Source organism: Psittacula echo (genome assembly GCF_963264785.1).
Source record: "Psittacula echo genome assembly, chromosome: 2".
Classification (NCBI taxonomy): domain Eukaryota; kingdom Metazoa; phylum Chordata; class Aves; order Psittaciformes; family Psittacidae; genus Psittacula; species Psittacula echo.
In genome coordinates, this window is record NC_137737.1 from 125081644 (window position 1) to 125095917 (window position 14274).

Below are 14274 nucleotides of genomic sequence, written 5' to 3' on the forward strand. Positions count from 1 at the left end.
AAACTTGAGCTAAACAGGTTTGCTGTATTGCCTGCCTCGCTGCTGGCAGTTCTGTTAAAAATGTGCCAGTGCCGTACATTTTTGGTACATACTAGTGTTGTCATTTCCAGGTCGTTTTACTTAGAGATCTGTGTGACAACCTTGAAAGCTTAAAGGCACATTCTTTGAGTGTACTTTCTTGCTACAAGCAAGAGTAGGAAACATGATGAATTGGGAGTTGAGGGTTGGAAAACGGAATTGAACCCAGCTTGCACTGTGTGGTGAGGTATGCTTTGTCTTGATACCTTCTGCTTTTTACATTAGGGTATAATTAGCAGCTTGACTAGAGCCGCTTTTCACAACCATGCTTTTGAGTAGTATCACATATATTCTAGGATTTGATAACAGAAGTGAGGGTCATACTAAACTTCATGGTAGGAACTGTGAATTCCAGCATGTGCCTGTCACTGATTTTACTGTGTTTCCCCTGTTGTAGGTGGAGCCCGTCAGTACCGCTTTTGGCAAGGGAGGGATGTAGAAAATAAGTCAAGCTTCTCAATTTTGTCTTTGGAAGTGAACTCTTCATTGCTCCTGAGCCTTTTCATAACCTTTTATTGAATATTTTATTTGTTTTTCTTAAATAATGCACACTTTCGATACATTTACTACCAGTGTTTTTTTTTTCTTGACAAATCATTTCATGTTTGAAGGTTTTGGGTGTTCTGGCTCCTTTTTGCTTCCACTTGATTTGTAGTAACTAGCCCCTGTGTGTATCCACTCTAGTTCACTGTCCTGCCTTTTTCTGAAGATTCAGTATTCACTTTCCTCATAAAAAGACCAAAATCCTTGCTTGATTTGGGCCATATCCAGGCATATTAATTGTTGTGCTGCCCTTGCTGCATAGTGGGTCATTCTTTTGTCTGTCTTGTCAAATAGCATTGTTTTGGATTTCTTGCTTTTATCACTGTGCTGTTTGATGTCTGAGGCTTAATTTTCTCTTCTGCCCTGTTCTCATTTCCCCTCACTCCCATCATACGCAGGCTTATTAACAAATCTCTTTCAAGGGTGCTGTTGTCTGATTAAATCTGGAAACTGTCTCAGACCTGTAATGTATAACACTAATCCCCAGCCTCATGGAAATTGTGGAGTTGGGGGGTTTTTTTGGTGGTGTATTTTTGTGTTTTCATCTTTTTGGCTGTTGTTGACACTTTAATAGTTCCCTTACTTTTTCATGCTTGCCCTCTTGAAATTGGAAAACAGCCTGCCTTTTTTCTTATGTTTGTTCTATACAAGCTGAATGTTTAATCCAGAAACATGAGCTACCTAAACAGAATTGAAGCCTTTTGATTTCAGTGACTTCTTTTGTGAAGAGATCAATCAGATCCAGAAATAGCTGGACCCTCTCCTGTCTATACCTGGGAAGGTAGTTTAATGGAGATGATTGTGGTGGTGATGTTTTCAGAAATTCTGTCTGGTTTTCTTCCTTTTCCCTTTCTCAAAGCTTTGTGTTATTTATCCGCATGTTATAATGTATGGATGCATCTTATCTATGTTTTAAGAGTTTTCTCATACTAGTTTTGATTTAGGAGTAATCAGATGTAAAAACATTGTTATCTAAGTAAGGCTAGATCCTTCCTGGCTGCCTTTCTGGAAACCAACATTGCACGTCTCTCTCAGTCATTACATAGGTGGAGCTGAGAGTAGTAATACAGCCCAGAGATGTTACATTTTTGGGTTTTACCAAATTCTTTGTAGGTATCATGTATGTTCTTACCATTTAGTGCTTCCCTAACTGTTGAACTTGGAGATTCTCCTTTGTTGGGTATGCAAGAGCTTTGGTGATGCTGTGAACTCGATGACATTGTGTTTCTTTTATGCTCTGCCGTACAAAAAAACGTTGACACTGTTGTTGTCCTACAGCTGTTCTACAGCTAGCTGCACTGAGAACAAAACTGTTTTGAGGTTGCCAAGGAGGTGGATTATCATCTTGTATCTCAAGTTAAAGTTATGCTTGCCTGTGCACTTTGAAGTCTATGCATTTTGCCCTGCTAATTTAAGAAGTCCATGAACTGCTTCTTAAACTTGTTGGCATTGGTCTGCCATGAAGTCATGGGGAGTGAATATGTTGGTGTTTGAACATTATTTGCAGGACTTGATTGCTGTCTAGATAGCTGAACTAGGCATCTAGTTCAGAAGGACAGTACTTAAGTCTTTGCAGTGGAAGCTTTTATTCTTTCCAGTATAGCGAGGCTCTAGAAGGTGCGTAGCTATGTTTTCTGCTAATGCTTGTTGAGCAGTGGAAGAGGAAGCTAGTTTTCAAAGAAAAGTCTCATCACTATCGTACTGAATGCTTCTGTTTAGCCCCCTCTGTTCTCCAGGGGAGATTGAGGGCAACTTATTTGAGCAGTTAACACAACATGAATGCAAATCTCAGGCTAAGGAACCGACAGTGGTGGTTTCCACTTCCACTGGGAGTTAAAAAGAGAGAGATAAGCTGCTGTTGCAGGACGGAAGGGAGACCGGGATATTGGTCATGTTATCTGCATCAGGAATTAGCAGCCTTCTGCAATTACTTTCTTGCTGTGTCCATCCTCTTCCCAGGAGGAATAGCCAGGTTCCTTCTGTAAGTACAGGAATGTGGAGAAGGGAGGTCAGCTTGCATAAGACACAGGAGCAGCCTGCTGGACACTAAGCTATCAACCAGATTTATGAAGCTAGGGACTGACAACCTGGAGTCAACTGACAAACTGGAGTCCTCTGCTGTGATAAGATTTGATTGGCCAAGCTGTGCAGCAGATTCCAGAAATTCCTCCTTTGATCCCAGTGCTTTGTGTGGTGTGATCTGACCTGTGCTATGTTTCAGCCACAGCACTGTTTTCCCCTCGAACAATTGTGTCATCTGCCAGGATCCTGACTATTAATACATATTCAAGATGTTGCAAGGAACAGTTACCTTTATAACTGCCTTCCATATGTGCTTTCTCTTTGTTTTGGTGAAGGCAATCGTCAGTGTTTAAATGCTTTACTTCCTTTAATATTAGTCTTTGTTATGAATTATCAGATTGTTAACAAATTTCCTAGCAAATCTTTATAGACTGCTATGGCCAGGTGTTCTTGCTGGGTATGAGCTAATTTATGAAACTCTATTACATCAGCTTTAGTGTTAGTTTTTGCTTACCTGGTGTTATAAAAATAAATCTGTAAAATCCCAGACTCTTCCAGTTGTTCTAATCATTTGTGTTGATGTCTGTGTGACTTAGCTATAAGAAATGTATGGCTCAACAAGTATGCTTACACGTTACATTTAACGACCTTCCCTGATTTCCACCACAGGACTAAACCTGGTGGGTTTTGTTCAACTTTGTTGTTGCCAATAACTTTATCTTTGTTACTACAGGTTTACAAAGTGTTGGTGTCAGTTGGCAGAAATGAGTGGTTTGTCCTCAGACGGTATGCAGAGTTTGATAAACTGTACAATACGGTAAGCAAAAGGCAAGCTATGAAATCATGCCAGAATAGCACAGAGTAACATTTGTTTGCAGTGTTATGGTTTGAGTTAATTCCCTTTTGAAGAATTTGAGTCAACATTTGATAACCATAGGAGCCTGTTGAAAGAAAATGACAGGGTGGGTTTTTTAAACTTTGGTTTGTTTGAATTTCAAACTCAAAATCCACTTATTTGTTGCTTTTTTTAAAAATTGTTGCTTGGGATCATAGTGTAATGAAAGAAACCTCCAAATTTAGTTTGTCGAAACATCTGAAATGTGCATTTGTTCGTGATGGTAAAAAGCACTGCAAAACTTAAACCATCAAGATAAATGAATCTATTAAATAAGTGGTTTACTTTGAAGTACTGAAAGCAGTGAACAAATCCTTGTTTTTTAATATAAACTGTTCCTGTCTGCAGTAGGAATAGTTACAATAGCCAAGTTTTGTGGCAGTGGTCTCAATGAAATAGGGACTGTCCATCAAATAAGTATGGGTTTATTGAGTTCATTGCTACAAGGGGATTTTGCTCCTTTTACATAGTGGGCAAGTGGGGCAATGACTTGCTCAAATGTGTAGTCCATGATGTGTCCTGTATCCCTAGTTGTCTCCAGTTTTTCATGTTTAGAGGCCACACCTTTTGCCTCTTGCAAAAAAGAGAAATGATTCCTTTGTGATCCCCACAAGAAAAGATTACCAACTGCTTATCTGTGCCTCCTTTTCCCTTCTGTTGCTCCTACGGGAAGTAGTCAGGCTTTTCTCTCTTCTGCTTCACTGTACATGGATTTATACGTGACATTGGTATACAAATACAGGCAGTGAGCTTGGAGTTGTCTTACCAGCTCTGAGCTGAAGTCAGCCTTAATGCACCATGGTATGCTTTGCCTGCATCTTTTGCAAGTGATGTGAAAACAAAGTATCCCTTTTTCTGTACCTGTAGGGTAAATGTTGGTGATCCTGTTCCTTTGCCACATTCTCTTGCCATTCAGATCACTGTTGCTCTGGGGAAGCTTGTTCAGCACTGGGCTTTCTAATGTGTGTGGGGACGGAGGTCCTGGAGAAGCATAACCAGAAGGACGCTGAGTCCAGTTTCTGTTCTGTATAATTCATATAGTACACCAAGAAGAACTTGTGCTGCTAACTGGAGGAGATACTTATGTTTCTAAGGAGAGGAGAATTGCTAGCTACTCTATTAAAAAACTACTTTCTTAAAGAGAATGAGGGTAAGATTGCTCCTCTGAGCTCTTGAAGATGAAGCAAATGTAATCAAGGCTTGGCAAATGTCGGGGTTTTTTTGCATAAATTCAGTGCTGTTGTATACAATCTTCTGGTCAGTTTACCAAGTGTAGATTATAATCAAATTATCAAATGCATCGTTGTAAAACAGACTGTTCATCTATTTACAGTTTTAGCTTAGGGGTAGACAACTTGTGTTTTCTAGAGCTTTAAGAATGTTATTTGAGCAAAACCCAGAGGCCTGTACCCCCAGCCCATCTTAAACCTCATGTATACACTTCTATGCAAGAAAAAAAAAACAAAAAACAAACCTGAGAGAGAGAGACTCGAGGAAGGAAGTAAAGAGGAGAATAAAACCAACATTGAAATTCTAACCTGTGTGTTTTAATCTGGGGCAAGTGGAAAATCTTTTCAGCGATGTTGCAGGAGATAGCTGCAATAATCCGTAGCCTTCTAAAGTGTGATGGCCTTTGAATTTAAAAGGGTATGAGTGGTGCAAGCAAGCTAAGTGCAGATTGGGTTTGTTTGTTTATGCTCTTTTTACAAGTGTATGAGTAGAGAAGATGACAGAGAGGAGCAGAATTACTAATAATCAGATGTTCACAAACTGTTCATCAGAAAACAAAGAAAAATGCAATTGTTTCTATCGATATTTAAGCACACTCCAATTGTATGTGTTTTGTTTTCAGCTAAAGAAGCAATTTCCCACCATGAACCTGAAGATTCCAGCTAAAAGAATATTTGGAGACAATTTTGATCCTGGTAAGTTATCATCAGGTTACTCATTTTGTCTTTTTTCTTTTTAAGATGAAAATTGATCTATTCCAGCCTACAAGAAGCTATCTTAGATGAGCTTTACACCAGTCTTCAAAACAGTGACTAAACCAGAGTTAGTCATGCCCCAGTCAAGAACAGGAACCAGTGTAGGAAGGTATTCTGCTTGTGATTGTGAGCAAAGCATTGCTTAGTGACCCCAGACCGCTCTTGCGCTGAGGGCTATAGCTCCTCCCAGCCCTCCTGTATTCACTGTTCTGAACTTTCAAGGTGTAATCTTTGTTCTGTAAAAGCAAAAGCCAAACTCCAGACTCTTCTAAACATAAGCCTAGCAAATTTTAACTTCCTTTGTGTGACTTTCCCTGCCCTCTCTGAAAAGTGAAATAACTGAAGGATTTATCTTTGAATGCTTTTGAACTCTCTATATCTAAATGTGCTTCCTTGTACAGTTTAGATGAAAATGAACCTCTTCCTGTTGTTGTTCCACTTAGAGAATCCTGTTTGATGTTCACACGATGTGATCCAGTTAACAGTGATAGGTCCCAAGTAAACTTGCTCTGTCCACATCAAAATACTCATTTGAAATCACTTCTAAAATGCACTGAATTAACCTAGGTGGCACCACTGATGAATAAATAAAAAGGCAAATGGGAAAGCCAAGGCTTTGCTCTGTGTTTATACTCTTCATTCAGGGTATTTTTCCTTAAGAGTGTTCTTGACAGTGATTGGGAATCTCCCACCCTCTCCTGGCTTGCTAATGTGGTCAGACCAAGTTTGTAGTTTCACATCCTCCTGCACCTATTTCAGGCATTTAATTTTCTCCTTTGCTGAAGAACAAATAGATCCAAAGGTGTTGAACTCTTGCAGTGTGTTCTTTTGGGGTTTTTAGAGTTCTTTCAAACAAACAAATTTTTGGCAGTTACTGTTAATCATCTAGATCCTGACACAAAACTCCTTTTTATTTTTTATTAAAATAATCAAATGCAAGTATCCAAGCTCTGATGGCCTCTTTTGATGAACATGTGACTGGTTGCCAAAACTTCTACATGGATTTTGTCTAAAGGGATTTCTTGCTTTGATTTCTGTCCTTTTCTCTGACCTTGAGGCTTTCAGAACCGGCTGAAGACCTAGTAGCGTGGTGCAGTCTGGGCTGCTGTACAGCCAAATGTACAGGTGGATTTACTGGAATCACATTTAGGAAACTGCAGTTTAAATGGCGGGGAAAGAACCGAAAACTTTATTAAAACTATATATGTAAAACAAAGTCCTCAGACTTGTTTTAAATTTCTGTGAACTATGCTGAAATCCTTGAAGCATGAGAAACTGAATAATTCTTAAGATGTTTCTTGCTGGGGGGCAGGGTGGAGATGGAGCCATGATGCTCTGTTAAATAATTATCTTAACACTAATTTAGTGAAGCTTTGATGTAGTGTTTCTGCTGGCTTCTGAAATGGCACTTATTTTACAAATGTTGAAAAGGTATTTTACCTCTGTCAGTCCATGCTTGTACTGTTGTCAGTCCATGGATTGCACTATTGCCTTGGAGCGCAGTAGAGAGAAATTTCCATATCCCTCTTCCCAAAGTTTACCAAAAATGCTGTTATAACATAGGTTGTCATCTAAATGCTTCATTTTTATTGTCACTAAGGTTATTTCAAAATTAATCTGGGTTTAATGTCAGAAGTAGGGCAGAGGGAACCCATTGAAACCAGTCAGAATACAGAACTAGAAAATGACAATACATTTGAGCTGACTTGATGCAGGTGTTTTATTTTCAACAATGTGGGTAGCTCTGTAGCCTTAAAGTGACTGATGGTACCATACATCCACCATACTGAAACTGCTGATGTTGGTGACTCCCATAACATCTTTATGCAGGTTTACCTTCCTGCTTGATGTCAGTAATTTGGGATTAGTAAATGCCTGAACAAGGACTGAGGGATTATATCCCTGGAACAATATAAACATTTTTTTGGTAGTATTTGAAATACAGCTTTTAATTAAAATTGAATTTTCATTTAAAATTTTAACAGTGGTCAGCAATTTATATATGACAGAGTTACCTCAGCAGTTAACACATGAATAAAATAGGCTTTTTCCATACAACTTGTTGTTGACATGAATAATGAAAGACAAGATTATCCTGTTTTGCACTTTATTTCATGTTAAAGAGTTTTAAATCCCTTGTGTATATTTCCATATCGCTAAAAGAAAGTTATGTATCTTAAGCTTTAGATGAGGGTGGAGATGCTGAGGATTGCTTTTTTAATATCAGAGATTATGTCCAAGACAGAAAATAAAGCATTTTATTTAGTTACTTTTAATGGTTCCATCTGAGTTCCCACTGGCAGGATGAGCTGTGCAACTTTCCCACTGCCATATATATATTATGGAAATGTGCTGCTTGGTGGGACTGTTCTTGTAAAAACTTGATTTGTGCAGCTGATGCCAGGTTTTGCCTGTGGTTTGTGGGTTTTGAATAGAATCGGGTCCTGAAGGGCTCACCAACACAACGAAGGCTGCACAGGTTAGCCTACTGTGCTTACAAGCTGTTCTCGAAGCACTTCAGTACAGTTCTAATCCAACTGGCTGTCTGCATTTTCTAGTAGTGTTGCAGAGAAACTGAAATTTGTTCTTTCGCCTCAGTTGAATGTGTTAAGCTTGTGATTTTTCACATGTAGAACCAATCCTTTTCTGAACCAGTCATGAAGCAGACTCTTTTTTTAACTGCTGTTTAAGTCCTAAAAACCCCCTACGTTTGAAAATGAAGTCTTTTTCATAAGCTGACCGATCATTCTAATAAATCTGTCTTACTTTTTTTTTTTTCCTCCAGATTTTATTAAACAGAGAAGAGCAGGACTGAACGAATTCATTCAGAATTTAGTTAGACAGCCAGAGCTATGCAACCAGTAAGTAGTTTCATTTCTGTTTTATAAGGACTGTATAAAATATGTGAGGTGTCAATACCAAGTTGTAAAATAAGTTATCTGGTTAAAAGTATGTAATTTTCATGTTCGGTGCTCTTAAATAAAATAAACAAACTTTACTATGGCTTGAGGAACAGTATAAAAATGTTTTTGTTTTCTGAAAACTGATCTACAAATAACCTGGGAGACAGTTAATGGATCTTAATTCAAGGGGAGCAGATTCCACTGTAAACCTTGTTGCTGTAGGGCAGGTGTTTGTTTTGCTCCTGGCTGTCCTGTTTAACAACTCTTCCTGTCACTTGCTATTAAGTTGCTGTAAGTCACTGCCTGAACTTTTTTGTTAGAGGAGTGTTTATGTGTGTGCTCCAGAACTTGTAAGCATTTTAACAAAGTAGCTTAATCAGCTTGCTTAGGCAGTTGGCAGTAACCAAGCTGCCTGTCTAAAGCAAATGAATAAGCTTGCACATAAATTGTTCCTTGAGAAGAATTGCAGGTGTGTTAAACTTCATCAGTGTCCTGCTGATGAGTAAGATGGTAGAGTTGGTTCCAGTTAAATCTGAAGGATAGCACCTCCGTGTGCAAGTTTATCTGGGGGCTAAACTGCACTTTCTTTTTCATTTAAATCTATACCTAATAAATTTAAACTAAATCTGTGCAGCTTTCTGTGTTGCTTGAACTGGTAAAATAATAAAGCCCTATGTTTGGCTTTAGTGTTGAATAAATGTCTGTAACACTTTGTTTAATCAGCCTATGTGTACAACCTGTTAAACTGCCTGTTTCCCACAGGAAAGAAAAGAACCCTTGAACAGTATTGCTGCAGTGTGCAGTCAGAGTATTTTTTTTTTTCCAATAAATGAACTATTTAAATGTCCTATTAACACAAAATATGTATTTTCTTTCTTTTTTGGAAGAAAGGAACATTTTATATCTTTCCCTGTGATAAGTGGAAAAAATTTTGAAGCCAAGTCGTTATGGTGGAATAGTTTTCCACTAGAACAAATACTGTGAGGTTTGTGGTCACCGTGATGTTCTTGGAGAAGATGAGAAAGCACTTTAAAATAATTGATTATTGAAAGCTAATCTGTTTTGTTACATTAGGAAAGGACACTGGTTTTATTTATCACAATCCCCTTCCCTGTTTGGTTGTCAGTATGTCCAAATAGTTTGTTTCAAAACCTGGTGTATTTGTTCTCCATAGGTAAAATGGTACAATGTTTCTGTGCACATCACAAAATTGTATACTTAAAAAAAGAAGCCAAACCTCAAATTCACTTTGCTGTTTTAAATTTTGTGAGCTTTCAAAATTGTTTTACATTCAAATGTATCTGTAGCTCAGTCGATATTCTTTAACTTTGCACTTTGCCTGTTTGATCCGTTAAAACTAACTTAAACCAGTATTAAGGAGTGGGTCTTATAAAGTGTTTTGGTGTTGTTGAAAGTGTTTTCAATAAAAAGCTTATTAGACATAGTTATACAATAAAAACAAAATAGAGACTGAATTTGTCTTTTTTTAAATGTGCTAGAAGCTGCTCAAGGAATATGTGGTGACTGAGTCTTCACATATAGTCAGCATCCTTACTTTCTTAGACTGTTTTGCTTTAATGTGCTAATTAAATTTGATATTAGCAGAAATTACTTACGTAAAGTTAATAATGTCCAAGGAAGGCATAGGGGGATATGCATTTTCACACAACTTCAAGGAAGCCCACCTTCCATTAGGTCTTTTAAGCGTTAAAACCAGTATCAGGATGTCATTTTTAACTCTTGCCTAGGAAAACTTTCACTAAAAGCCAGAAGATGATTGGTGGTGATGTCCTCATTTCTGGATGCGAAGGCACCTGAACATCTGACTTGAAAAGCACAAATGTCAGATTCAGTGTGTCCAAGATTGTAATGTTTATATTATTCTCTGAACCTTACAGCACTGTTTCAGGGAGAGGGGTGGGGTTGTTTGTTGTGGGTTTTTTTCTCTCCTTCAGTGGACTTGGTTCTTGGGTCCAGCATGTTTGTGAGATATTGTATTGAAGCCAAACCTTTCTGCCCAGTAATAAAACCAACAAAAACCTAAAAAAGTGTTAGAGATATTAGAGAGACCCTGTGGCAGTTGATGAGGATTTTCCTGCAATCACTGTCAGGTGGAATACGGGGCAGGATGGATCAGAGCACTGGAACAGGTTGCCCAGGGGGGTTGTGGAGTCTCCTATGTTGGAGATATTCAAGGCCCGGCTGGAAAAGTTCCTGTGTGATGTACTGTAGGTTACCCTGCTCTTGCAAGGGTGTTGGACTAGATGATCTTTTGAGGTCTCTTCCAACCCTTGGGATTCTGTGATTGGCTTAGACCTAATTGGGAATTTAGAGGACTAGCTTCAAGTGGCATTTACCCAGCTAATTGTATTTGACAGAGAACTTGCTCTTGTGGATAGAAAGCAGATGCAGAAGGGATAGAGATCTGATAATGTGCTCCTCTTGCTGAGTGATGTCTTGACTAGGAGCTGGGAGTTCATTACTTGTGAGCATTGTGAGGCTTCTTAAATCACTGAGCAACTATTTAAATTGGGCTGCTAGCCCCCTCAAAGGTAGGTCTTCACTGGAAAATTAATGAATATAATTGTGAGAACACTTCCAAGGAAAATCTGTTTGAATCCAAATGTATAATAGAGGATGCATTATAGATGTAACATAGTTATTTTTAAACAGTCCAAAGCAGTGTCTTAATGAAAATGAGAACATTTGCATAACACTTGAAGAACTCAAGGATGACAATACCCTGCCATCTCTGTGAGGAAATGAGTTATCAGCTCTTTAAGTGAGAAGCGGGGGTCTGTGTTTGTTCCCTAGAAGAAAATCAGTGGCTGGATTTTTCTGGTTTCTGAATCTGAACCCCTGGATTGTATGATCTTGCAGTCCGCGGTGGGGAAAGCAAGCCTTGCATTTACATTGGTTGTGCTCTTTTAAAATGTTAACTGTACGTTATGGCTTTTTGAGTCTTTGCTTTCTGTAAAAAAGATAGCAGTGTTTTGCTGGGCACCAGTAGTTAAAAAAAAAAAAGTGTGTCTTAAATGTTCTGTCACTGGCAGTTAACTTTACCATTTTGCTGAAAAATCTGTGTGACTTCTGGGGCTTGTTCATACTTCTGTGTGTCCAAAATTTTTTGTGTGGCTTCGTATGTTTCTTCAGGAAAGCCAATGGAGAACTACTGTTGCAGAAGGAACTGCATTTAGGTGGAGCTTGACATTCATTCATGATCTCAAAGAAAATCCATAAACTAAATTTATCCAGTCATAAAAATCCAAACAAAATTGACTTTTGCTGGTAGTATATGTACAATGTATATTGAGCATCCCTTTTAAACTGTTTTCTTGATCCTTTTAATTTCCTGTGAGGTTATTTTAGAAATAGTTCCAGTGTATTTTAAAATGCATTGAGTTAATATATGTGAGCGATTACAGCATACAAGTCCTATGAGTCTATATAGCATGTATTAGCATGCTGCAATCTGGGCTAGGAAATTAAACTTTTTCTTTTAATCACCACTTTTTTTGCAGTGCTTTTAAAACTGCGAATGTGAATGATGTAACATTGATCAGTTATACTCCTGGCTGCCATGCACTGTGGAGATTGAATAGTCTGCAACTGTACAGCAGCCTTTTACTGTCAATGTATTTTTCTACTTTTATTTTTTTTTTTCCTGCTGTGAATTCAGTCCTGGACAAAGTTACTATAGTAACTATTTGAGCTGTATTACAACATGCTCTATTAAATCAGCCATTTGTCCAGAATAATTAATGCTGAAAGGTAATTAAGATCTGGTTCTGTTGTTCTGTCTAGTGAAAAGTGCTAACCATAACTCTTTATTCTTGATTTTATGATATCCAAGGACTCTGAAACTTAAATTGCTGCGTTGTGAGCCAGTATTGCTACAATATTCAAACCACAGCAATTTTTGTCTTCCGTGACTCAGAATATAGGAGAGGCCCTGAAATAGATCAGAATTTGGAGTTCATATAAGATGGGAAGAATTAAGCTGAAATGATAGTGGAAAATTATGCGTACAGCCTTGTTCTTGAAACCTGAAAGGCTGAAGATAACAAACAGCTTTCAAGTGGGGTTTAAGAATATAGAATGTGGGCAATGGAGACTGGGAACCTCAGATAGTATAGGACATTAGTTGGGTTCAGTAACAAGTAGTGCTAATATGATACACAGGAGCTGGGGATATGTCAGAAATGGTTTGTCTGTTACTGCTGATCATCACTTTACAGAAGTGTGGAGGGTGAAATGGATTGAAAATAGCAAAGCAAGTATATCTGTTTCTTACATGTAAAATAGAGTAGTTTTATATACTAGGGATAAGATAAAAGAGCAGCTGTATAGTAAGCTAGTGCTTTTCTTTTACTGAATGTCTCATGCAGAGTTTCCTATGAGTGACTGCCCCAAGACATTCTCAAAGAACTTAATCTCTGAAATTTAGGTAAGATTTCCTCCTTGATAAGCAGGCTACATTTTAGTGAACTGATGGAACTTGATAGATTCAGTAATCTCTTCAGGGGGTATATAGCCTATATGTGATATCCATTTGTTTAGGCATTAATTTTGCCTCACTTGTAGTACATTATGTTTTACTCACTGTGTAGTGGTTAAGAAAGACATTACATTCCTTTGAATTACTGTTGAGTAAGCTTTGCTTACTGGAAGCGGGTTCTCATAATTCTTTCACTTTCCCTACCTTCTCCCAGTCCTCCTCCCCTGGCCCCCACCAAGGCAGCAGCTAGAAACCAATGCTGAAGTTTGAAAGGCATCTCCTTAAGTACTGTGAGAAGCCTGTAGTCTCTCTTGCTGGTTCCGGAAGGATAGTGTTTGTATGCTGCAGCTGACGGGAAGGATTTCCTGATGTCATCTTGTCAGTGCCCAGCCAGAATGCATTCTGAATACAGGGTCAGCATCTTCCACTTGAAAGTGAATGGGGACAGGAATGTAACGACCATGTATCTCTGTCTGGGATGCAAACTATGCATTTCATTCTATATGATGTTGGACTATTTCATTGACTTTGGAAAACTACAAATGGTTTTAAACTCCTCAGTTTCTTGAAAGACAGCTGGTTTCCTGGTGGTTGCTTGCCAGTTAGAAGTCATGCTTTCTTCTAACAATTACCTTTTAGTGCTGTTCTGCATAGTATTTCCTTATGAAGTCTTCACATACGTATACTTTAATGTGTCTGGGTTTTGCAAGGGAAAAATTTTATGTGCTGTATGCAACACATTCAGCAGTTGAATTATGTTGCTATAAAAGCATTTATTATACACAGTCCTTAATTGCCAGAACTTAATTGCAAAACTTTGTGATGAGTAACTCCTCTGTATGCTGCTGTTTAATCCAATGCTTCCTATGGTTATGGCTGAAAGTCATGCAGATTAGCACTGTGTTAATGAAGTTAACTATGTTTCTAGCCCAGATGTCAGAGCATTTCTTCAGATGGATAACCCAAAACACCAGTCAGATCCATCTGAAGATGAAGACGAAAGGAGCAGTCGGAAGGTAACAACAGAACAGTCTTCTAAATTTTAGCTATTTGAGAGCAATTTTAGGTGTATTATATACTGAAAATTACTAGTTGGTTTCACAGTAGGTCTCCTCCGTGCTCTTTTAAACAAATGTGTTCTACTTTGGGGTGTAAGATATTCTTCTGTCATACGTGGACCACAGAGAAGGGGTATAAGATATTGTGAGTTTTGTCGTGCTTCTTCGCTACTTGTTGTATGGGTTGAAGAAACACAGCTTTAGTCATAGCTTAGCTGTCACAGCTTTTGCAATCTCTTCAAAGATTCTTGCTAAGAATAATATCTGGCAAGGAGCAGGGGAGATTAAATGT

At 38.3% G+C, this 14274-nt stretch overlaps 1 protein-coding gene across 2 annotated transcripts in view; it reads left to right on the plus strand.

Annotated features, from left to right (window-relative positions):
- LOC308217577 (serine/threonine-protein kinase Sgk3) overlaps window positions 1-14274 on the plus strand; it is a 36293-nt gene that overhangs the window by 8692 nt on the left and 13327 nt on the right. For both annotated transcript variants that reach the window (XM_080610727.1, XM_080610728.1), the window contains 4 exons: window positions 3377-3460; window positions 5391-5463; window positions 8309-8384; window positions 13853-13940. In XM_080610727.1, coding sequence (XP_080466853.1) covers window positions 3377-3460; window positions 5391-5463; window positions 8309-8384; window positions 13853-13940 — 321 coding nt within the window. The remainder of the gene's footprint in view (window positions 1-3376; window positions 3461-5390; window positions 5464-8308; window positions 8385-13852; window positions 13941-14274) is intronic.